The following is a 24,113-nucleotide window of genomic DNA, read 5'->3' as shown; positions in this document are numbered from 1 at the left end:
GCACTGACAGAGGTGAGGCTGCCGAACACTGGCGCCACCGATAGGCAACGGGTGAAGTGTCTCGCCCAAGGACACAACGACCGAGACTGTCCAAGCCGGGGCTCGAACCGGCAACCTTCCGATTACAAGGCGAACTCCCAACTCTTGAGCCACGATCGCCCTAAATTCTAAGTTGTATTATTGGAAAGTACAAGCATTTCCTCAGCCATGAAGTGGCAGACCATGCCAAGCTATGAATGCTGAAGCTTATAGTGGATAAAAGTCACCAACACTTTGCTGACTTTATTACTGCAACGCTCCAAACCTTCTCTGGCGTTAACATCAGCATAAAAACCATGCACCAAGAGCTTCACACTGTGGGTTTCCATGGCTTAGCAGCTCGTATTGGGATCGAGACATAGATTTCATCATCAGACAAAGATCCGTGTGGACAGGTGGGTACCACGACATCTCTGTTTTTTTTGAGATGTCATGGAGTTGACATTCTCCATGAAATTGCATTCCAACTAAACATGATGAGTATAACACAAATGAGTTGGTCATCCAGTCTCCAGTTCTCTGTGTCAGTGTCCACAACAGAGCTAACAAGCCAACGCTTTTGTCCATGTAGCGCAGGGGTGGGCAACTCCAGGCCTCGAGGGCCGGTGTCCCTGCACGTTTTAGATGTGTCCTTGAACCAACACAGCTGATTTAAATGGCTAAATTAGCTCCTCAACATGTCCGGAAGTTCTCCAGAGGCCTGGTAACGAACTAATCATGTGATTCAGGTGTATTGACCCAAGGTGAGATCTAAAACCTGCAGGACACCGGCCCTCGGGGCCTGGAATTGCCCGCCCCTTGTAGCGCATTTAAATGTTGCCTTCCTGTAGACATGCTACTGGCTGTGTCAGTGCTTCTGCCATGTCCACGCCGTGTAGCCCTCTTGGTTTCTAAGCTTGCATTATCTTTTGGTTTGGTTTTGCCCTTACAAAACATGCTTCATATTTGCCAACGAATCCACACCTCGCTTTACACCACTGATACTGACTTACACACGTCAGGGGTTTTTTCCAATTAAGTATAGCTGAACTAGACGTTTTGCAAACACCTTGTAGGACAAGAAGCTATAGTAAGTCAGGATAATCTTTAATTAATCAGGCAAACCTTTAAGAATAGTTTTTTATTTACAATGGGGGTTGGGCAATAAAGCTAAATCTATAGAGGAAATTGAGGTAACAAAAAACAAACAAACAAAAACTAGAATTATGCTGCCCCCTGGTGGTGAATGTTTTAGTTAAAATGTGCAGAAAGTAACTACAAAAACTACCTTTAAAGTCTGCACCAACAGCAAATACATGAACTCAACCAGCAGCCTTACCTACCTTTTTTTTTCTTTCTAATTGCTAGTGCCTTCAACCCCCAATCCTCCATATCCGTGGCCGCCCACATACACATGATTCGGGTCACATGACGGTTAGCCCTAGTTCAGTGACAGACTGGCTACACGAAGCGAGGCTAGCTGTTAGCAAAACTGTCTAGACGGCCGAGATGGTAAGTGTAAAAACAAACATTGGCTGGTGAGGCTACAGTAAAATTAGAGGCGGTGTTTGGTGTTTGTTGTTCATGAAAATATAACATTAACACGACTTTCCGTTTTTCTGAGGAAGCAATTAATTTTAATACTCAACCCTGTAAAGAAAGCTAGCTGGGCTGGTCGAATTAGCATCGCTAGGAGGCCGTCTTTCTCAATGATCGTGATGTTTTGGTTAGCTAATGGCCCAGCAGCACGATGCCAGCAGTTAAACGTGTTGATTGATAAGGCAAGTATTTGAGTTCGGTCAAAAAGTCGGGTAGATGAGTGGTTCAAACAAATGTCACTGTTAGCAGACGTTGCTGATCGTTAGCTCAGTGAAGTTGTGCCGTCACATGCATGTTGAATTACTGCAATAACCGTAGAAATTAAGCCAATTCATTTTCTGATTAAGGGCAAAGGGTTGTTCGCTTATTGATTCGAGGGTCGGCTTTCAATAGTGATTGGGTAGCTGATAATTTGTTTTATTTGGGGGTAGGGGGGTTTCTATGAAGAGTTTACTTCAGTGTTGATTCTCATCTTATATAAATACTTGATGACTGAGCTGATTCTTGGTGATTTGCTGCTTCTGCATGTTGAAGCATTTGTTTGTGACTTTGTGCCAGCTCAGAGGAAAATAATGCGACTGTGCAGATACTGACTGGTGAATGGGTTGTTATGGCAATAACAGATGCCGTAAATGAGTAGGAGGTGAGATGGTGGGTTTTAACATGTGATATTCATGTCAGAGCTTCCATCACAGATGAGGACACTAACCTGGCATCTCTCTCTATAACTGTCATTGTTATCGCTGCAACATTTTGTTGGGGTTGTGTGTAAACAAAGTCATTTGTCTTTAGGGCAGATTCATGTTGATGGAAGCTACAGCACAGCTCAGGGCTTCTTATTACAGCTAGCTGCAATTTCTCTTTAGTTGTTTTAAAAGCAGCATATGTTTGATCACATAGCATGTTGATTGCTCTGAATTTCATCCTCTGAATGTTTTTGCGTTTCTAGAGTTTCCTGGGAGGATTGTTCGGGCCGGTTTGTGAGATAGATGTACTGCTGAATGATGCAGAGAACAGAAAGACGGCCGAGCTGAAAACAGAAGATGGGAAAGTAGAGAAACACTACCTGTTCTACGATGGAGAGTCGGTTTCTGGAAAGGTAAACTGTGTTTGCGTCATTTATCACATGTCACAATGTGGGTCCTGCACATGTGAAGCATAGCTTAAGTTTGTTCTCATTTTCTGTGCAGCAGATAGTTTCAGTCAGTCAGTGTATAATGGACTTCTCAGTCTATTTTGGGTTCATTGCTTTAAGTCCAGTGGGAAATTACGATTCTTTTGATGAGCGTGCAAGACTTGCTTTGGCTTCGGGAAGAACTGACTAACACATGTGCGTCTGCTGTTGCTGTGCATGAGCTCTGTTGGGCAGTCTGATATGTGCCTTGTTCACTGTTGACTTCTTCTGTTATCCAGCACAACTCAAAATCAAGTAAAAGGTCAGTTAGTGTGGTAACAGCAGAAAGATATTCACCATTGATGTTGATTGTAATGAACAGTTTTCACCGTGATTACCTAACAGCTGTCAAGCAGAGAAATGTGAGGAGATTTATGTTTGGAGAAGAAATTATTACAGGTTTGTTGAAAGTCGGCAAGCAAGTAGGAATATATGTTAGTTATAAAGAAATATGCACAATAATCATAAAAGAAAAGCCCTTTAAAGGAACATTATCCTGGTAGCATGTCAGAATATTATCTTTCTGTTCAGTCCACTTTTATTCATATAGCACCAGTTCACGCAAGCAAGAAGAAGCTTATTCTCAACAAATGTTTCCTCTTCAGGTGAATCTAAATGTGAAGCAGGGAGGAAAGCGGCTGGAGCACCAGGGGATCCGCATCGAGTTTGTTGGACAGATAGGTGAGCATGGTTGATGTCAATGTTGATGTGGCTTTATCACATGGCTGAAAGGTTTAACAGGGCATGTGGTTGTCATGTGCAGGTCTGCCGTAGTGCCGCTAACCCCCGCCTCCAACTGTATTTGCCTTGGGACAAGGATAATGAGTGCAGTGTATTGAAAGAGAATGAAATGCTCAAATAAAACTAATAAATACAGATTTGTTGTTTTTTTTAAAGTGAATTCAAAACAATCAGACCTTCAGCCAGTCTGAATCCTCTCTGCTATATTTCAGAGCTTTTCTCTGATAAGAGCAACACCCACGAGTTTGTGGACCTGGTCAAAGAGTTGGCTTTACCGGGAGAGCTCACCCAGAACAGAAGCTACGACTTTGAGTTCATGCAGGTGGAGAAGCCCTATGAGTCCTATACTGGAGCCAACGTTAGGCTAAGGTGACACAACCTTTTATGTAATGTTTATTTTCTGTCAAATTTCTCAATAGTCTTTACTACTGAGTAGGTGCAGGGCTTGTGAGCTCGCTGTGACACAGATTACCGCTTTTTGGATGTTTTGGTTTTTTTCATTTACAGTTAAGTCATCAAATGTCATCAATTCAAATTGTTTTATTTTCAGTTTGCCTGTCTCTCCTCCACTCCATACTGTACGCTCCACATGCAAGTGTGACTCAGATACTATTTAATTAAAAGACACACACACACATCGTGCAGAAGAGAGAAACTAATGACCCTGTATAAGATTTAATTAAAAATTAAGCAGACAGAAACAACCTTTGTCTGTTTTCCCTGATATTGAGATAGAGTGTGAACATGACACACATAAGTGTTCATGAACACTTATGTTAAAATGTTCAGGCCAAGTTTGTCTGAGGTGAAACTTTCATGGACAATTGTTTACAGGATATAAAACATACTAAGTGATGCCTCAGCTGGCCATCACTCTTGTGCACTAATGGTATCCATCAAGCTTATTTTGTTCAGCTACTTCTTTTTTTTAAATGCATTTTATTTCTAATAGAGAAAAAAATCTGTATGATTTCAGTCTGACTTTTATATTTTGGTGTGTTGTCGTGTTCGACTTGCAGATACTTCCTCAGGGTGACAATAGTTCGGCGCCTGTCTGACTTGGTGAAGGAATACGAGTTAATTGTCCATCAGTTAGCCACCTACCCTGACGTCAACAATTCAATCAAAATGGAGGTCGGCATAGAAGACTGTCTCCACATCGAGTTTGAATACAATAAATCCAAGTAAGAGCAATGTGACTTTAACTTATCAAATGAACAAGTTAATGCTCTGTCACTGCAGAAAATCCCAAATCTAAATAAGAGCTGTCTTTACTTGCATTTATGCCTTTTTTATAGGTACCACCTCAAGGATGTGATTGTTGGGAAGATTTATTTCCTGCTGGTCAGAATCAAGATCCAACACATGGAGCTGCAGCTCATTAAGAAGGAGATAACAGGCATAGGTGAGAATCCAGGGCAGCCACATATAAAAATAAAGTAACCTAGATAGAGCACATAAATGACAAGTCATTGTGGACTTGGATTAACTCTGTAGTTCATCTCCTCTCAGCTTTTAAACCTGGTTTCTTTTCTTCTCTGTAAACTAACTGTGTCCCACTAAGAGTACTGGAAACTTTGCTCCACTTTAATATTTTGTCTCAGGTAGTAAAGTCCTTGTCCTCCTTTTCAGGTCCCAGTACTACCACAGAGACAGAGACGGTTGCTAAGTACGAGATCATGGATGGAGCCCCAGTTAAAGGAGAATCAATTCCCATCAGACTGTTCTTGGCTGGTAAGAGCTCATCTCCTCTTTGGCAGCTATTATGTTGAGTGCTGATCCAGACTCCTATCATCAGGATATCGCTTTTCCTGTTAACTTCCCTCGTCATGAAACAGTCAAACAGGCCAGTTTTTGGTTGCTTTTTATTTTGTTTTGTTTTTTGTTAGTGACATCTAATCGTCTCTCATGTTTCCTTACAGGATATGACTTGACACCCACCATGAGGGATGTCAACAAGAAGTTCTCTGTACGCTACTTCCTTAATCTGGTGCTGGTGGACGAAGAGGACAGGAGATACTTTAAACAACAGGTCAGTCACCACCACTCCAAGTAAACGGGCTCTGTTATATATGTGTGATTGTGAAATTATATTGTGTATATTTATTTATTTCTGGAAAGAGGTGTAGGGTTTTTGATTTTTGTTATTAGAATCTGTAGTTCCATCAGGAAACTGAGGGGATCCGGTACCAAAATAATGATGCACTTGATTCCTAATGCTGTAACGCTAATTGCTAAATGAGTGGTAACCTTAGACAGAACAGCAGGGCTGTGGATGTGCAGTGCACAAAGGAAAACAGAAGTGGGCCAGAGAACAACACCAGGAACTTTTAAATCCTGCTTTCATCACAAAAAGTGATTAATGTATTTACAGCCACTGGCCACTTTATTAGGTGCACCTTGCTAGTACTATTTTTGGTGAGCCTCTCTGAATTGTAGCTGCAGTTTCCTATTCTTAGCTGACAGGAGTGGCATCCAATGCGATCTTTCTGCTGTAACCCATCTGCTTCAAGATCCGACGTGTTGTGTGTTCACGGATGTCCCTCTGCATACATTGGTTGTGACAAGTGGTTATTTAAGTTACTGCTGCCTTTTTATCTTTTCAAAGCAGTCAGTCTGTTCTCCTCTGACCTCTGACTTCAACGAGGCATTTTCAGACCAGCTGTTGCTCGCTGGATATTTTCTCTTTTTTTGGGGCCAGCCGTAGAGATGACTGTGGACTGTGGAGCTAAATCAGGGTCAAAGGTTTCATTCATTTGAAAAAGTGATTAGAAACTGAAATTATTTTGATATTTGAAACAAAAACAAAATGTGTTTGAAAAACCTAAATTACTTTATTTTTAATAAATTATTTGTTTTCATGCAGCTTCAAAGTATTTTTTTTTTTTTTTGTTTCAAACCCTTTTGTTACGGGAATACTGTTATCTGATTGGCTGGTAGGTCGCTGAGCTAAAAGAGCTATGAATGCCGTAAAGAAATCTAAGACTCGCCTGTTCATTTCTGTATATTATTTATTTCTGTCCATCACAAGATGATCAAAAACCGTGTTTCTTACCTGTTGGGTGGTATCGGCGGCATCCTGTGAACGAGCAGTGGCCATTTTCAACCAAAATGCCGCTTTTTAATTTGTAACAAACGTGACACAGTAGGTGTCAATCATTAGTCTATGCCCCGCCCTTCCCCTTTGATACACGCTCACAACACATTTTTGCAACATTTATGTTTTTTTTGTGTATTTTTTTAACACATTTTTTATGTTTTTAAATATCAAAACTTGGAATTTTAGTTTCAAATAACTTTTTGACCCTGATTTCGTTCCATATGTGGGAGAATCACAGTAGATCAGCAGTTTTTGAAATACTCAGACACTCTGGCACCAACAGCCTTGACACGTTCAAAATCTTTTTAATTCGAGCAAGGGATAAAGGACGTATAGTGTCTTAGGCACATTTATTATCTCTTTGGATCATTTTGACATAATTAAAATTACATTAAGTTGAACTGCCTGCAGCTATTATAATCTCAGCGACTGCTGTTTTTAGTTTAATGTAATTTAATTGTGGTGTGTGGCTCTGTGCCAATGTGCAATATGCAGCCCCACCCTGACCTCCAGCTTGCTTAACTTTTCCATATGATAAGTACATGAATAGTTCTACATTAAAAACATGCATTACCGTATTTTTATTTTTGCTGCTCTGTGTCTGTGTTTAGGAGATTGTTTTGTGGAGAAAAGCTCCAGAGAAGCTGAGGAAAAGAAACTTCCACCAGCGCTACGAGTCTCCCGAGCCCCGAACCCAGCCGGTAACTGCAGAGCAGCCAGAGATGTGAGGGCCGGGCTAAGAACTGATAATACATGCAGACGCACCACAGCTCGTCACTGCTGAACAGCCAGAGATGTGAGGCCTGCCCCACTCTCTTCCTGGACTGAGAAATGTCTGTATTCATAAATACACGTAACACACCTTCAGGCATCCCCCTTCCCCGCCCCTCCGCACCACTTCACAGCTTCAGGTGTGAGCTGCCCATCATCACTCTCTTTCGCGCCCCGCCCCAGGACGTAGACACACTCGCATACAGATGCACACAGTCAGAGTCTGCTGAATGCTACATGTCAAGGCAAGCGTGCAAAACAAACCAACCCAAGTAACGAACAATGAGACAGCCTTTTTATCATCCTGACGTCTCGGACTGCAAACACACTCAAGCACACACAACTGAAGCCATACAGTCGGTTTTCATGCGGTATAAAACAGGAGCAAAGACGGAAAAGAGGAGAGCGCTACAGACCACTGCACCATTTTATCTTGATATTCTGCAGCAGGAGCTTCTTTTTGTTTGCTTTCTGAACAGCACTGCTCTTGGACTTCCTCTTGCATCTCGCCCAGATACACTACAAAGTGTCACTTTCTAGAGTCTCGATGGACCCAGTAAGTGAAGGTATTCATGATGTGGGGTGGGATCAGCCCGAACAAAGAATGTGAGTCAGCACCCAAGTTCTGTATTTATTCATATCAGGTGTTATTCATCCATGGAGCTGGGAAAAGAAGGAATTTCTCAGTTAAACATTTTCGTTACTGTAACTGCTTCCAGCCCAACAGAAATGTTACCCCTTGTTTGATGTTTTACACATTTCTAGCTCCAGTCCAAAACACATTTCAATAAGGAAAACGTCATTCACCGTGGACATCAGGTTCATAAAATCATCGTTTTGAACCTCAGCTAGCAGTTATTTATTTCTAAGACTACAAAGTGCCAGATGGTCAATATACAATCATACAATGGAGAAAAATGCAACAAATCCTCACACTGGAGAAGGAGAATTGATTATCTTTGATTTTGATTCTCTGATTGATTAATGGACTAATGCCACAAGCATCATCAATACATCATTTCACACATTTCAGGTGTAACATATGCAGATTTCAATGAAGATGTCAGTTTTCAACAACTTGCATCAGGAATTCCTCCACAAATATCTGAAGGTGTAGTTTCTCTGTTCATGTCTTTGGCTGCTACGACACCCGTTCAGTTTGAATTTTTACTGCACTTTCTATCACTAACCTGTAATCTTAGATAACTCAAAGTTTGCTTCACCCATGTTCCAAATAAGAAAAGCTTTGTCTTTTCTCTTTAGTACTTTAGCACTATAAGGAAATTCCTCTGACCTCCTTTATTAGAGGAAAAAAGCTCAAAAGTCAGACTTGTTAAATTTAAAGAAGATATGTCTATTTGAAATTTGGGTGAATTGAACTTTTAAGCAAGGATTGAAAAAAATGACTGGAAAAACCCCAGTTCTGTTACATCAAAAGACACTTTTTGTGTTTACATCTTGATTCATTAGAAACAAAGTGGTTAATGATGATCAGCAGCCTGTAGACTCGCTGTTCTTCTTTTTTTTTCATGCTGTTTTATTGAACCTGTTGGTTTAGTGTGCTTGAAATACTAATGTGATGAATGGCTCGCGTCAGCTGTTGTAAGCACTGGAAGAGTTGCAGTATGGTTATACTGTCAAATCCAACAATGTTCCACTGTGATGCTCAGACCTGTAGTCTAGGTCCTGCTTTAAAGACACTGTTCAGTCCCATGTGTTGGGTGATTTTTGCCCTTCAGCTTTGATCCATTTGCACTTTTCCCCTGTCATGCTTACCTTTGTACTAAAGAGGCATGGACGCTGAAAGCAAACATCACTCAAGGACAACTTCACCTCAGAGATATCCTGAGTCTGTAACACAAACTATACACACATTTATACTTCACTACATTTTTTTTTGTTTGCTTTGTTTGACTTTATATGTAAAATACTTGTAGCTTTAGTTCCCCATTTTTCATATATGGATCATGAAGCTGTGCTGCTTTTCACCTCAGAAAAGTCTGAATGCTGATCTGCACTCCAGCTCTTCGTTGTCCAGCCTTGGAGTCTGGTTCTCTCTTGTCTGAAAACTGTAATTTATTTGCAAAAAATGCTCTCTTCACTTCTTTTTGCTTGGCAGAAATATTTTGTCTTTCTGAATACTGTATAAATAGGGTTTCAATGGTTTTCTTTAAAGACTGTCCAAGGTCACGAGGAGAAACACTTAAAAGCCAGAACTCTCGGCCCCCGTCTTATCTACTGCATGTTTATCTTTACACAATGTCTGATCATGCCATTGTGTGTGTGCGCGCGTGTGTGTGTATGATAATGTGTGTGTGTATATATGTGTGTGTGTGTGTGTATGTGTATATATATATATACATATATAAATATATACACTAAACACAGATATATAGCTAAAAATGAATCATAAATAAAGTTGATTTATACTGAACTTTTTTTTTTTTTTTTTTTTTTTTTTTTAGGATGACAGAAAGTGCATTTAGACCAATGAATTCCAACCAAGGGTACAAATATACCAGGGGGTAATTTACAGGATCAATCAGTAGCTTTTACACTGATCAGAATACTAGGTTACTGTCAATGTAATTGCTCAGCAGTAGTCCCGGCACCGTTAAAACCGCTAAAAGTAATTCTGTTAAATACTATTAAACAAGTAATGGATTCAGTTTTAAATTACTTTAACCCAGTGCATTTCTGCAGAGAGATGATGAAAGAGTACCTGAGTTCATCTGACAGGCCTGTGGGGCCACATCTGTTTGAAAAAAGGATAGGATGGTTGAGAACATAAGGAAATAAAGCTTCGAAAAATCAAAGTCATGCTGTGGGCTGTCTTTGTGATCAATTTAGTGTAATAAATTATTCAATTCTATCTGCAGGTAGGTTGATAATGGCTAAAAGTATACTTGATTCCCCAAATACCATAAAACAAAATGAATATTCTTTTAGGCTTTAAGTTGATGCATAAAACTTGTTGGAAAAACATTTTTCTTAATAAATTTAACTCTATGGATATGGAAGGAACCCAGAGGAAGAGATGTTATTTACTCGCTTGAGAATAGGACATACAGGTTTAAACTATACACTGCACTGAAGAGGGGAAACACCCAGCAGGTCCACCATCCACTCATGTAGGTGGCGGTAATGCACTTGTAAGTGTGGTTTGCCAACCACCATTGACCTCCAACGAAGAAGAAGCTAGAGCAGGGGCAGTTCAAACTGAGGTGAGATGGTCTGCAGTAAACCGGACTAACCGACAGAAGGCCCTGAGGCGTCGTTGCACTTTTTGGGTGAATTAAATGTGTTTGTACGCTAATCAGTAATAAACGCCTTTAGCTAGCTAAGAAGAGCAGTTGGGAGAAAGCTGTTGTTCGGTAGTTAATCTGTGCACATGAATGAATTTACCCTGAATACAGAAATCACTCTCTTGTGCTTTGATGCTAATTAAAGTATCTGCTGTAGTCCAGACATTAGCTCTATTGCTTTGACTGTACGGAGCTGAAGGACGATCAAACCGGCTGCAGGTAGTTTAAGATGAGGCATTTGTAGGCTAAAAACATATCTGTATTGGTATCAGCAATACTGACCCTGTATTACTTGGTATAAGATCAATACCAAAATTTCCAATCCTGCACACCACTACTGCTCAGTCACAAACCAGTGTTCCCCTTAGTTCTGCAGACTCCCTGCAGAAGTCTAAATCAGGCATTACTGTGACATGAGTAAGCTGGACTCTTCTACAGCTTCCTCTCTCCAAACAGTAACACTAAAACACAACAAACGTGTCATGCACTTCTACAACCTCACATGAACAGATTAAACGCTGTAATCACCAAAGATGAATTATTGAGGGGATTGAAAATATTCTCACGGTATTAATTCATTCATAAACTGCCTGTAATATCAGCTCGAGTCTCTAGCTAATATCTCAGTTTGTTGCTAACACAGTTACATGTGCCGTACTCTGTACAGCTTACATCCTTTGAGAGAAATAATATGAATCATTAATATATATTGTTCAATGCTAAAGCAACAGCTCAAACGTGGTCATAAAACTGCCATATGTTTCTTTCAGTTTTCCTGCAGAAGACCCTGATGCAGCAACACAACTAAACCAGGATTGGAAACCTGTCCCATCAGCTCATCTTTGTAAATCAACAACTCGAAGGTGAAATATTATACTTGATAATCTGTTTATATTTATAGAGCTTTTTTTTTTGTCTTTTTTTTTTAACAAACAGTTCACATGTTAGCTGTCAGCAAAACTGTAGACTGAAAAAAATGTAAGCTCAGAACTTATGAACCTGAAGTGTGTGAGGACTGAGAAGGATCAAACTTCATTTCAGCTTTGAGGAATAAACTTCACATTTGATTGATGATTCTTTTCTGTTTGTGATTACAGGAGCTGCCCTCAAATTCAGACTTCAGCACGATCCAGTGACAGCAGACAAATCTTCCCACATTTTAACCGTTAATGCTGAATACACTCATTTAATATTGTAGTGAATTTACTGTAAATCCAAAATTAACTGATAAAAAAGGACAAAAGCTGTTTCAATGAGAAAGTTAAAGACAAAAACAAAGGAATGATATAATAATGTAACTGGCATCATGATACACTCTATTGCCAAATGTATTCACTCATCCAAATCATTGAATTTGTGTGTTCCAATCACTTCCATGGCCACAGGAAGTGATTGAAAAAAAAAAAGAATCAAGCATCTAGGCCTGCAGACTGCTTCTACAAACATTTGTAAGAAATGGGTCGCTCTCAGGAGCTCAGTGAATTCCAGCGTGGTACTGTGATAGGATGCCATCTGTCCAGCAGGTCTAGTCGTGAAATTTCCTCACTACTAAATATTCCACAGTCAACTGTTAGTAGTATTATAACAAAGTGGAAGCGATTGGGAACAACAGCAACTCAGCCACGAAGTGGGAGGCCACGTAAAATCACAAAACAGGGGAAGCGGATGCTGAAGCACATACTGTGCAGAGGTAGCCAACTTTCTGCAGAATCAATTGCTACAGACCTCCAAACTTCATGTGGCCTTCAGATCAGCTCAAGAACAGTGCGTAGAGAGCTTCATGAAATGGGTTTCTATGGCTGCGCAGCTGCACCCAAGCCTTACATCACCAACCGTAATGCAAAGCGCCGGATGCAGTGGTGTAAAGCACACCGCCGCTGGACTCTAGAGCAGTGGAAACGTGTTCTCTGGAGTGGTGAATCATGCTTCTCTGTCTGGCAATGCGATGGACAAGTCTGGGTTTGGCGGTTGCCAGGAGAACAGTACTTGTCTGACTGTATTGTACCCAGTGTGAAGTTTGGTGGAGGAGGAGTTATGGTGTGGGGTTGTTTTTCAGGAGTTGGGCTTGGCCCCTTAGTTCCAGTGAACGAAACTCTTAATTCTTCAGCGTACCAAGACATTTTGGACAATTTTATGCTCCCAACTTTGTGGGAACAGTTTGGGGATAGCCCATTCCTGCTCCAACATGTCTGCACCCCAGTGCACAAATCAAGGTCCATAAAGACGTGGATGAATGAGTTTGGTGTAGATGAACTTGACTGGCCTGCACAGAGCCCTGACCTCAACCCAATAGAATACCTCTGGGATGAGTTGGAGCGGAGACTGCGAGCCAGACCTTCTCGTCCGACATCAGTGTCTGACCTCACAAATGCACTTCTGGAAGAATGGTCAGAAATTCCTATAAACACACTCCTAAACCTTGTGGAAAGCCTTCCCAGAAGAATTGAAGCTGTTATAGCTGCAAAGGGTGGGCCAACTTCATATTAAACCCAATGGATTAAGAATGGGATGGGACTCAAGTTCATATGTGTGTGAAGGCAAATAGCTTTGGCAATAATAGTGTATATATCCTTTGACCATTTACACGCTGCTCTTTACATTCAGGACCATAAACAGTAACTGAATTTGGTGTATAAGATAGCTGTTGATCACAGACGGCTTCTGCTTTTAACACTGAAATGTAGTCCCCTTCATGAAAACGAAATGATATCTTTCTCTGACAACATTAAATAAAATCTGATAGACGGTCAAAGGTCTTCACTTGTATGTTGAACTAAAAACTTTAATGTAGGACAGTGTTTTGTAATAGTGTGTTTTATTTGGCATAAGGTAATCAAGAGACAGTAATATACATTTTAATAATATAATTTTCTACAGGACTGAATATAGCATCATTGTGTAGAAGTCCAGAGCTTCTGTGCTTTATCTGGGGATCATGTGTGTTTGTAACATCAGGGAGGGGCAGCCAACTGCTGCAACCAGTTGGGGGTCATGGGGAAAGAGAGAGGGCAGAAGAAACACTGTGGAAGAGCATCAGAGATTAATAATAACTAATGATTTAATGCAGAGTGGTATATAAGCACATCATGATTGAAATAGTTGAGTGAAGAAGAAAGACTCAATGCAAGCCCCAAGCAGCCTAGGCCTAATGCGGTGTAACTAAGGGAGGATTCAGAGTCACCTCATCCAGTCCTGACTAAATACTTTGTGAAAACAGGCAGATCTAGAGAAATTTTTCAAGGGTGGCATGGAAATCAAATGGGGTAGCAAAATCAAAGCCTTTTTTTAAACACATATGCAGGTGTTACATATGGTTATAAAGAGTAAAATGCAGCAAGTATACACGTTTCATATAAATATAGTCTATAACTTCTTTATTAATTCATGTAGCCCACATAATGAAACATTTCAGTTACATTAAACATGTGAACTTTAATATTATGTAATGTATAGCTTGTATAATAAATAAATATGTACCCAATAAGTAGAACATTTAAAAGGTTTTAACACAGTTTTTCATGATTTGTTGGATTAATATTCTGAGGTCCAAAATATAATTGGCCATTTCTGGCTACTTTTGATTGTTTGTTTTGTTTTTGGTTGTTGTTGTTGTTTTTTACCTTGCCTTGCTTGGTATCATTCTTTTCAGCACAACCTCACATGTCTGAATTTGCAGTTATTTTTTCATTAACATACTGTATTAACACAACTGATTTGAAATCACACAAAAACATAAAATCCTAGTAGTAGTTATATTTTCTTTTTACTGAAACCACAGACATGTTTAGTAAATTATTTTCATAACTTGAAATGCAAATATAAATTGTACATTTTTAAAACTAGTTAAAAGTTAAAAAAAAAAAAAAATACAACTTAATGAGAGAACAATCAGGTGTCACAATAAGATGCCCCACAAATTATTTGCACCAGTAAAAAAAATAAAAATGTCCACCACAAGACAGAGAAGAACACCACAGGGAGAAACCCTGACAGCAGGAGGTGTATCACTCCTTCTGTTTTCCACCTGGAGACAGTGTTCACGTTGCATTCTGCCTATGTGACATTCATTAGTGCCCTCACTGACACACAAAACAAAACAACGACTACACAACACCTTAACTACACAAAAATGACTCCACGATTCCTCACAATGTTACTGTAGATCAAGACAATGCCATTCAGCTTAAGGATCTGGTTCGATACTAAGACAACTGGGTCAAGTGATGACTTTTTAACTAATGGTTTAATAATTGCCACCTTAAAGGCCTGTGGTAAAGGCTGAACATAATGATACATCTGTGAGATGATTATGAATATTTTTTTCTCTAATGGTTAAATTTTGTTTGTGAAGAAACTCATGAAGTCAATACTAGTTAGGGTTAAAGGAAAGCTTGTTTCAACAGAGCTCTGTGACTGTGTTGGCACACTGTATTGAAGAAAGTAACAGTAGAGAAATTATATTGTTACATTTGGTTACAGCAAAAAGACATCTACTATAATAAAATGTCTTCCCCATTGCTGTGTAATCCATTAATGTAAATTTAAATGATATTAAGAAATTATCAGACAAAATTGGGTTTTCAAGGAATTCTATTAAATATTCAGTTTCTATGGCACATGTCAGAACAAGCTCCAGACTCCAATGGGTGGGCTCTTTTACATTTTGCGAGAATCCAAATAAATCTAATACTAGATTAAATGCTGTATTGATTCTGTCATTTTCATCTATATTGATAAATTCGTCCACAGTAATTATTTTACCTAAACTAAGTACTAAAGAGACAGTGAGAAGGAGAAAATTTTAGTAAAGGCCAGGTGGGGAATAGATAACAAATAAAATTGGTTATCAGTGTTCCCATTTAGAGAGGACAAGGCTAAGAGTAAGACATTCACAAGAATTAAAATCGTCTGGGTCTTTGGAGCTGGAGTGAAAACTTGCTGCCACTCCCCCTCCTCAGCCCGTGGTTCTAGCATTCTGCCAGTTAATCTAACTCTAACCCTTGATTCATTAAAATTAGCATAATCATCCTGCTGTAACCAACTTTCTGTAAGGCAGAGCAAACCAATATGTCGATCAATAATTAAATCATTTACTAACAGGAACTTAGAGGAGAGACTTTAACCATCCACATTTAACAGTTTTACTATTCTGGTGGGGGGGAGGGAGTTCGATGCAGCGACTTCACCCCAAACCACTACTGAGCAGACTCTAACTCCAAGTATGTGACATAATATTCCCCATATTCCCCGATTTATTTGTTGGTTTTAGTACAATATGAGGAAGTGACACCATGTCGTCCATCTATTATACAATCATTAATCTCGACAGCAATTTGTTTATTTTTTTTCTTTTTACTCAGGCACATATGTGGGGGCCTATATACGGACTGGGCCTGCAGCACGTTGTGTTACCAGCAGGTCAGGAAGAGGAGTGTGTTGACCGTCCTCTGTTGCTGTGTGAGCCATTTATTCACACTTACCTGGCCGTATGGAGTGAGCCTGGCAAACTTTTTGTGTAGTCCTTGAGGATCTCGCCCACAGCCGACATGTCGGTGAACCGCTGTGCTTGTTTCATTTCTCGGCTTCAGCGTCACTTTAACTCCCGGACTCCTCGCATCACCACCAGCAGCTGTCATGTGTCCTCTGGGTCTAGTTTGTTACAGGGACAGCATCGACCCGGTACAGTGGTCTGGAGCAGGGATGTTTCGTCTAACAGCTCCTCTCCGAACCCTCCGGACACCTCGTTGTTTGTCCCCGTCTCCCTGAAGGCAGACGCCTCGGTAGATGGCGGTGTGGGAATAGAGCTCACCCAGCCGCTGGATAAAAGTGAGTAAACGAAACCTAAGTTGGTCAGTTAAACTACTCTGGACCGAATAATGTAAAAGATAATACTGGGTGTTGTTTTTAGTTATTTAAAAAAATATATATATATAATTAAAGTGTATACTTGTTCTATTGCTTGCGAATGATTATAATGGTGGAGGTGATTTTCTCAGATGATGCAACATCTTCTTGTCTCTGCTGTTTGTGTCTGTGATTCAGATGAGCTGCTGAAGGTTCTGAATCGGTTTTACAAAAGGAAAGAGATGCAGAAGCTGGCAGCGGACTCGGGTTTGGATGGTGAGGAAAATAAACTCGTCATCTGTTGATCGTGTGTGTCAATTTAGCCATGGAAGGCCACAAGCCAGTGATCATATGGCAGAAAGAGATTTCCTCTGTCTAATAACCGTGTTTATATGTTGACAAATAGGTTATATACAGATGTGGTCAGAACTTTACATACACTCATCAAGGTTTGAATTTATTTAGGGTTCTCTCTAATCCACACAGGGTGAAATATATATATATATATATATATATATATATATATATATATATATATATATATATATATATATATATATATATATAACTAAAATCTTTTAAGAAGTGGTGCTGAAGGTTCTCCAATGTCTTTTAACATAACATGGCCAACGCCTATTATCTTCTCATTAGTTATCATGATTGACTCCAACTTTTTGACTGGAACTTCTCTTTGTCAGCATAAAAGAATTGATTGACAACACTTAGTGGATTAACCAATACTCATAACAATGGGAAAGTAACAGAATAAATATCTAGGAAGAGAATTGTAAATTTAAACAAGCGGGGAAATTTGCACAAATTCAACACTAGATAAATTTGGCTTATCTGTTTTCTCTCCATGCGCATGCAGCTCGTCTGTTCCACCAGGCCTTCATCAGCTTCAGGAAGTATATCCTAGAGATGACGTCGCTCCCTGCCGACCTGCACATCATCCTCAACGACATCTGCTGTGGAGCAGGTTTGTCTCTTTATGGAGTAACTGTTACTTGGTTGAAACTGTTTGTTCAGTGACCGTTATATTTAGAAATATTTCTTTGTATTATTTTCTTCAGGTCATATAGATGACATCTATCCATACTTCATGCGTCACGCCAAGCAGATCTTTCCCATGTTGGACTGTATGGATGACCTGAGAAAGATCTCAGACCTCAGGGTCCCGGCCAACTGGTGTGTATTTTAAACCCGACCAAACGCCACACACGCATTAAAAGAAGCTTTCTGGCTTCCGCTACCAAACCATATTTATGTGCTCGCCAGGTACCCCGAGGCTCGTGCCATCCAGAGGAAGGTGATTTTCCACGCTGGGCCAACTAACAGTGGTAAAACCTACCATGCCATCCAACGCTACCTGGCTGCTAAGTCTGGTGTGTACTGTGGCCCCTTGAAGCTGCTGGCCCACGAGATCTTTGAGAAAAGCAACGATGCTGTACGTAACTGTGCTCCTGTGTAAACATCAAAGTCTTTTCCTAGTGTGTTTGTGTGTGGAGAAAGGTCACATTGTGTATGTTCTCAAGGTGTCTTAGTTTCTATTAATACTGACATTAATTGCACTTTCTGTGTGCTTCAGGGTGTACCATGTGACCTGGTTACTGGCGAGGAGAGGACCTTTGTGGACCCAGAGGGTCGAGCAGCTGGTCATGTGGCCTGCACCATTGAGATGTGCAGCGTCACTACACCGTGTAAGTGCGCCTGTGATAATCGTTATGTAAATGTTCTTTACATACAGTTCAATATTTTAGGTACTGTTCTGATATTCTTTCTTTGACCTGAGTTTCTGTGATGTTAATAAATAATCTGTCACGGGAAACAAAAATTCCCCTTATAACCACGTATGATTAAACTATAAAGGATGGCTCTGAATGAAGTTTGAAACCTTGATCTAGAAAGGATACACTTGTCTTTTAATTTGAAAAAAATGAATATATTTTTAAAAAAGAAAATGGAGAGGTTATCAATTCATATTAGGTAGTTATTGAAATTTTGTGTATGTTAACTGATTAAAAGGTAGATATTGACCTCAGTTTTATGTGTTTATAGATGAGGTTGCTGTAATCGACGAAATTCAAATGATCCGAGATCCTTCCAGAGGATGGGCATGGACCAGAGCCCTGCTGGGTTTGTACAACATACTCAGAAACGTAATTATTATTATTATTACTTTTAAACCTAAATTACTTTATTATTCTGTGCATTTGTGCAGGTCTATGTGCAGAGGAGATCCACGTGTGTGGGGAACCTGCAGCCATAGACTTTATCAAAGAGCTGATGTTCACCACTGGAGAGGAGGTGGAGGTGAGACTGTGATAGACGCGACATCTGAAAGAAAAGATTTTGGCTGATGTTTCTAACCTCATCTTTGGAGATCCCCTTTTTCTCATCTCATCTCAGTCTTCTTCTCTCTGCAGGTTCACAATTACCAGCGTCTAACTCCTTTCTCAATACTGGATCATGCTGTGGAGTCATTAGACAACCTGAGGCCAGGAGACTGCATCGTGTGCTTTAGTAAAAATGACATCTATTCTATCAGCAGGCAGATCGAGGCCAGAGGGCAAGAATGTGCTGTAATTTATGGGAGCCTACCTCCAGGTGAGTATCTGAGTGGTTTTATATTTGTCACTTGAATTTGTCACATCTTAAGGTACACTTTTCTGGTTCTGGGTTGAAGCCCCGTTTGTCTTCAGAACTGTCTTAATTCTTCATGACATGGATCGGAGAAGGTGCTGGAAGAGCTTTTTATCACAAAGTTGCTGCGGATTTATTAGCTGAACATCCAGGATGTCAATCTCCTGTTCTGCCACATCCCAAAGGTGCTCTGTTGGATTGTGGACTGTAGAGGTTATTTGAGAACAGTCAACTCACTATCATGTTCTAGAAACCAGTTTGAGATTATTTGAGCTTTATTTTATTCTGTTGGAAGCAGCTATCATAAGATGGGTATCCTGTGATCAATAAAGGATGGACATGGTCAGCAGCAGTACTCAGGCATTCAAACAATGCTCAGATGGTACTAAGGGCCTAAGAAAATACCCCCCACACTATAACACAACCACCAGCCTGAACAATTGTTACAAGGCAGGGTGCATCCATGGTTTTGTCTTGCTTATGCAAAATTCTGACCCGAACCATCCAATGAACATCCAAGTAAAACTGGTGACTCAAAAGACCAGATGACATTTTTTAAAATGCGTAACATGGGTAAATGTAACTCATTAATGAGCACCTGAAGAGGTCTGTCTAATGAAATAGCCAGTGAGTGTATGCCTTTGTGCAGAACTGAGCCAATAAGTCAGTTTAGTCATGGTTAAATGTCAAAATTCTGATTTACAGGCACCAAGCTGTCCCAGGCAAAGAAGTTTAATGACCCTGATGACCCCTGCAAGATTCTGGTTGCTACAGATGCTATAGGCATGGGGCTTAACCTGTAAGTGCAAAACATACTTTATGAAATATTTTTAGAGCCATATCAATCCTTTTTTTTTCTCTTTCAAGTGGTTGCATGCTTTTTGCCATATAGGATATTGTTCATCTGTGTGCTTACCTTGCTGTTTTACTTCACCCTACCGCCCCTTCTCTCTCTCTAGGAGTATAAAACGCATCATCTTCAACAGTCTGGTGAAGCCTAACGTTAATGAGAAAGGGGAGAAACAGATGGAGACCATCAGCACTTCTCAGGCTCTGCAGATTGCTGGCCGTGCTGGGAGGTCAGCCTCCTTTGACAACAACAATGCAGACAATCCCTTTGAGCTTCTGTTAGGCCACTATATTAAACTCCATCTTCTGCCACCTGTTGCAGGTTCTCCTCCAAGTTTAAAGAGGGAGAAGTTACAACCATGCACAGAGACGATCTACCCGTCCTCAAAGAAATACTCAGTCACTCTGTCGATCCTATAGAGGTGATCATTTTACACACAAACACAAAACTTACGTTCATCATTCCTGCAATAACAAATCTTTCTCATTTTATTCTCCAATTGATTGCCTCAGACTGCAGGACTCCATCCAACTGCAGAGCAGATAGAGATGTTTGCTTACCATCTGCCCGATGCAACGCTGTCCAACCTTGTTGTGAGTAGAGCCACTCGTTTAGTGATCAGTGTGAGAATTGAAATGTTCATTATAGACCTTCAAACAGCAGAATAAAAAAGAAATACATAAAAACGGGGGAACAGATTTGTAGTTTTCCAGCTACATTTCATGGTCTTCATCAGTGAGTAGAGTTTACTGAGATGGGTTAAATAGTTGGTAATGTGGTAAAATAAAGCCTGAGCAGTCTTTAGATTGAAACAGAAGGTGGTATTTCACTGTAGTGTGAATTTTCCAGGAGCGGCATGTTTTTATTTGGGACTGTTAGTCGCTGTTTTTTCCCTCAACAGTTTGTGAAACCACCTGAAAAAGTTTGTTTAAGTCTGGTTAAGACTTAAGATCTGAAATGCCTAAATGTAAACAAATACAACTGATTGGTCCAGCACACTGCTGCATGTATCCTTTCTATATTACACTACATGAAATAATTTGATAAAAGAACATTTTCATGACAAAACTGTTGTAATATTTTAGTAGCATAAAAGTATCTTTACGCGTTAACGCAGATTTATCCGCCATCACAGTCAACGCGATTAAAATTTTTAACTGCATGCGCCTTTTTAACCTGTGTTAAAAGATTGAAGAAAACTATTCAAATTCTCTTTTTAAGCACACATTCTTTGTTTATTCTGCATTTACTTCATTATGTTGCATAAATGTCAGTTACAAGCTTAAATATGAAGTTAAAAAAAAGTAATTGCAACCAGGCTATTGATCAAGTAATTGCGATTAATCGCAATTAATTACAAAAAATTGTGCGATTAATTGGTTAATTTTTCTTAATCTATTGACAGCACTAATATTTACAGTTTCCCCTTTGTAGCAAAAATGAAAGTTAAATATAGTTTTGTGTTTCAGCGCAGACCCGCTAAAACTAAAAGCAAAGGATTGTCATTAGTTTATTTCTTTATTATTTTTTGAAGATGTTAATAGCTAACTTTCCTTTTTAAAGTCCAGCATGCGTGGACTGTGTTTAAGCTGTGAATGGGTACATAAAGGAAAATGCACGTTTTGTATTTCAGTTTTACTGTTCGGCATTTTAAAGCCACGTCTTATTCAAGATTGTAAATGCTCTCGTTCTCTCGCCCCCTTCTCAGGACATATTCGTCAGCCTCTCTCAGGTGGATGGTTTGTATTTTGTTTGCAACATTGACGACTTTAAGTTTCTGGCGGACATGATTCAGCACATACCGCTTAACCTGAGGTCACGCTACGTCTTCTGCACTGCTCCCATCAACAAAAAGCAGCCTTTTGTATGTACCTCCTTCCTTAAGGTGAGTGAGTGGACGTAAACATTAGAAGGCTGCAGAGATTTAAGGTTAATGGTGGAAGGACAGGAGTGAGCAGTAGAGGGTGCTGATGAGGAGAGTAAAAATGATGAAATGAGGGTAAGGAAGTTGACCCAGTGAGGCATTGGTGTAATAACCCTCCTGTCACACCTGATTCTTTTTATGGTCTTATCAAACTGATAAAACAAGAGTAGATAAAATTCCCATGAATGAGCAACCTTTGAGGTTAAGGGTTAAGTTCTGCGTATTTCTATTGTTCGTGTGTGCTAAGGCTCCGAGTATTTAGTTTAGAGCAATAGCGATGCACCTATAGAAGGTAATTTGGTTCTGTAAATAAAACTGTGATCGGATAATAAATACTAAAACTGTGTTCAACACAAATAAAGTATACGTTTAACATTTACTTTATTATTTGAGTGTGTACAGCATGTCATCTGCACTGTTGATGGATCAATCATGTTTCTTCTCCAGTTTGCCCGTCAATTCAGTCGAGACGAACCCCTGACGTTTGACTGGGTCTGTCGCCACATCAGCTGGCCTCTGGCTCCACCTAAAAACATTAAAGACCTGGTTCACCTGGAAGCTGTCCATGACGTGTTGGATCTCTACCTCTGGTTAAGGTAGCTTTATATTTCCACCTTTGGCAAGTTGCCTCACCTGTTTTTATGCCTTTTTAATATGCGATCATGATGTGTTTGCTTGTATGAACTCTTCTTTGTTGTCGTAATTTCCAGTTTTGCCATATTAATCCTCTTTATCTGTGTCTACGTGCCTCCGCAGCTACCGTTTTATGGACATGTTTCCAGATACTGCCTCAATTAGAGAAATCCAGCGGGAACTTGATGATATCATCCAGCAGGGTGTGCGAAATATCACCCGGCTCATCAGAGCCTCTGACACAACAGTCACTGACCCACTGCAGGCGCAGAGCAACAGGTATGGCCAGACAGGAAGGGGAACTGGCAGCACAAATTTTTTGACTGGAAGCAGAGGTCAAAGGGGACAGAATGCCTCAGGACAGATGATGGACAGCTCTCTGGCTAGTCGTCTGGTGAGAGACGGGCTGTTGACGCCCGATTTGCTCCAGCAGCTGCAGAGGGAATGGTCTAAAGATCAGAAGCAAGACAACAGCAGTCAGAGGGCACTTGATCTGGAGCATCAGAGTAATAACAAAGGGAAAAGGAAAAAGAAGAAGAAATGAAGAACCTTTTCATTTTGCTTCAATGAAGAGCAAAAAACTGACATCAGCATTTGTTGATGTTTTAAGCATTTAAGACAGATGTGAGAACTCCTTCTAGCACTAAAAGTATCCCAGTAAGCTTTGACCTCCAGCGTTAAAACTAAAAAACCACCTTGTTCCTGTGCTACAGATCTAACCAAATGTTTTCTTCCATTCAACAAATGTACAAACTCACTAAAGCTGGAAAATGTTTCTAGCTCCAGTCTCTCTGTCTATGAAGGATCAAGTGTCTGGTGAGAGATGTCCTCTTTGTGAAACCAATAACTGACAGACATCATTGTCAAATGTGCTGTTTCAGTAGAATTTTTGACACCAGAAGACACTGAAGTTCATTAAATGCTTGAAGTTTTCTCAGTCGTCAGACTCTAATACGTAATTTCTATGAACATTTCTTTAACTGAGGAAAAAAGTGAGAGCTTGAACTGGGTGCAGGCCTGTTATTCAGATGAAATGTCATATTTTTGTTTTGTATGCTTGAAATGATATGATAGTAAACAGTATTTTAAATGTGTTGATGTTTGTAGTGTTCTGTGTCAATGTGATTTGCAGCTCATGCAAGGGGATGGAAACAAAAAGAGCCTGAAGAAGTTTTTCTAAAATGGAGTTTTACTGCAACATAATATATAATATTTATTCCCAAAATATACAGTGCATACATGCAGTTTGTGTATTTTATAATATATTTATTATTTTTTGCATTATTAATTTGTCTTACAAATTTGTCTAATGAGGCCAAGGTGCATCACTTACAGTGCATCGCAGGGGGGGATTTCAAATATTTTAGAGTTTCCTAAAATCTTCAGTCCAAAGTTTAGGAAAAGTCACTCGAGCAACTATGACGAAAACACTAAGCAAGCCTGTATCTGACACATTAAAGGAAATGATTGTAGAAAGGGGGTTGTGCTTGCTGTTAATCATTGAATTGGTG

General features: G+C 39.9%; 2 protein-coding genes across 2 annotated transcripts; both read left to right on the top strand.

The window, feature by feature from the left end:
* The first annotated feature begins 1,403 nt into the window (after positions 1-1,403).
* Positions 1,404-9,837, top strand: vps26a (VPS26, retromer complex component A). The gene is made up of 9 exons (XM_084931868.1): positions 1,404-1,530; positions 2,567-2,716; positions 3,397-3,472; positions 3,745-3,901; positions 4,552-4,716; positions 4,831-4,937; positions 5,165-5,266; positions 5,455-5,564; positions 7,244-9,837. Exons 1-9 carry the CDS (start codon positions 1,528-1,530, stop codon positions 7,358-7,360), a joined length of 987 nt encoding a protein of 328 aa, XP_084787994.1. The 5' UTR covers positions 1,404-1,527; the 3' UTR covers positions 7,361-9,837.
* A 6,263-nt stretch (positions 9,838-16,100) lies between these two features.
* On the top strand, positions 16,101-23,696 carry supv3l1 (SUV3-like helicase). The gene is made up of 16 exons (XM_084931840.1): positions 16,101-16,534; positions 16,751-16,828; positions 17,424-17,531; positions 17,626-17,740; positions 17,831-17,999; positions 18,141-18,252; positions 18,611-18,688; positions 18,774-18,865; positions 18,979-19,159; positions 19,901-19,994; positions 20,155-20,274; positions 20,367-20,466; positions 20,558-20,638; positions 21,754-21,930; positions 22,417-22,565; positions 22,726-23,696. The coding sequence occupies exons 1-16, from the start codon at positions 16,255-16,257 to the stop codon at positions 23,144-23,146; spliced, it is 2,355 nt and encodes a 784-aa protein (XP_084787966.1). The 5' UTR covers positions 16,101-16,254; the 3' UTR covers positions 23,147-23,696.
* The last annotated feature ends 417 nt before the right edge of the window (positions 23,697-24,113 follow it).

Source organism: Perissodus microlepis, chromosome 1 (assembly GCF_051167445.1).
Source record: "Perissodus microlepis isolate ML-2025 ecotype Zambia chromosome 1, ASM5116744v1, whole genome shotgun sequence".
Lineage (NCBI taxonomy): Eukaryota > Metazoa > Chordata > Actinopteri > Cichliformes > Cichlidae > Perissodus > Perissodus microlepis.
The sequence above is the reverse complement of the archived record's forward strand: the minus strand, read 5'-3'. Positions and strand labels throughout refer to the sequence as shown.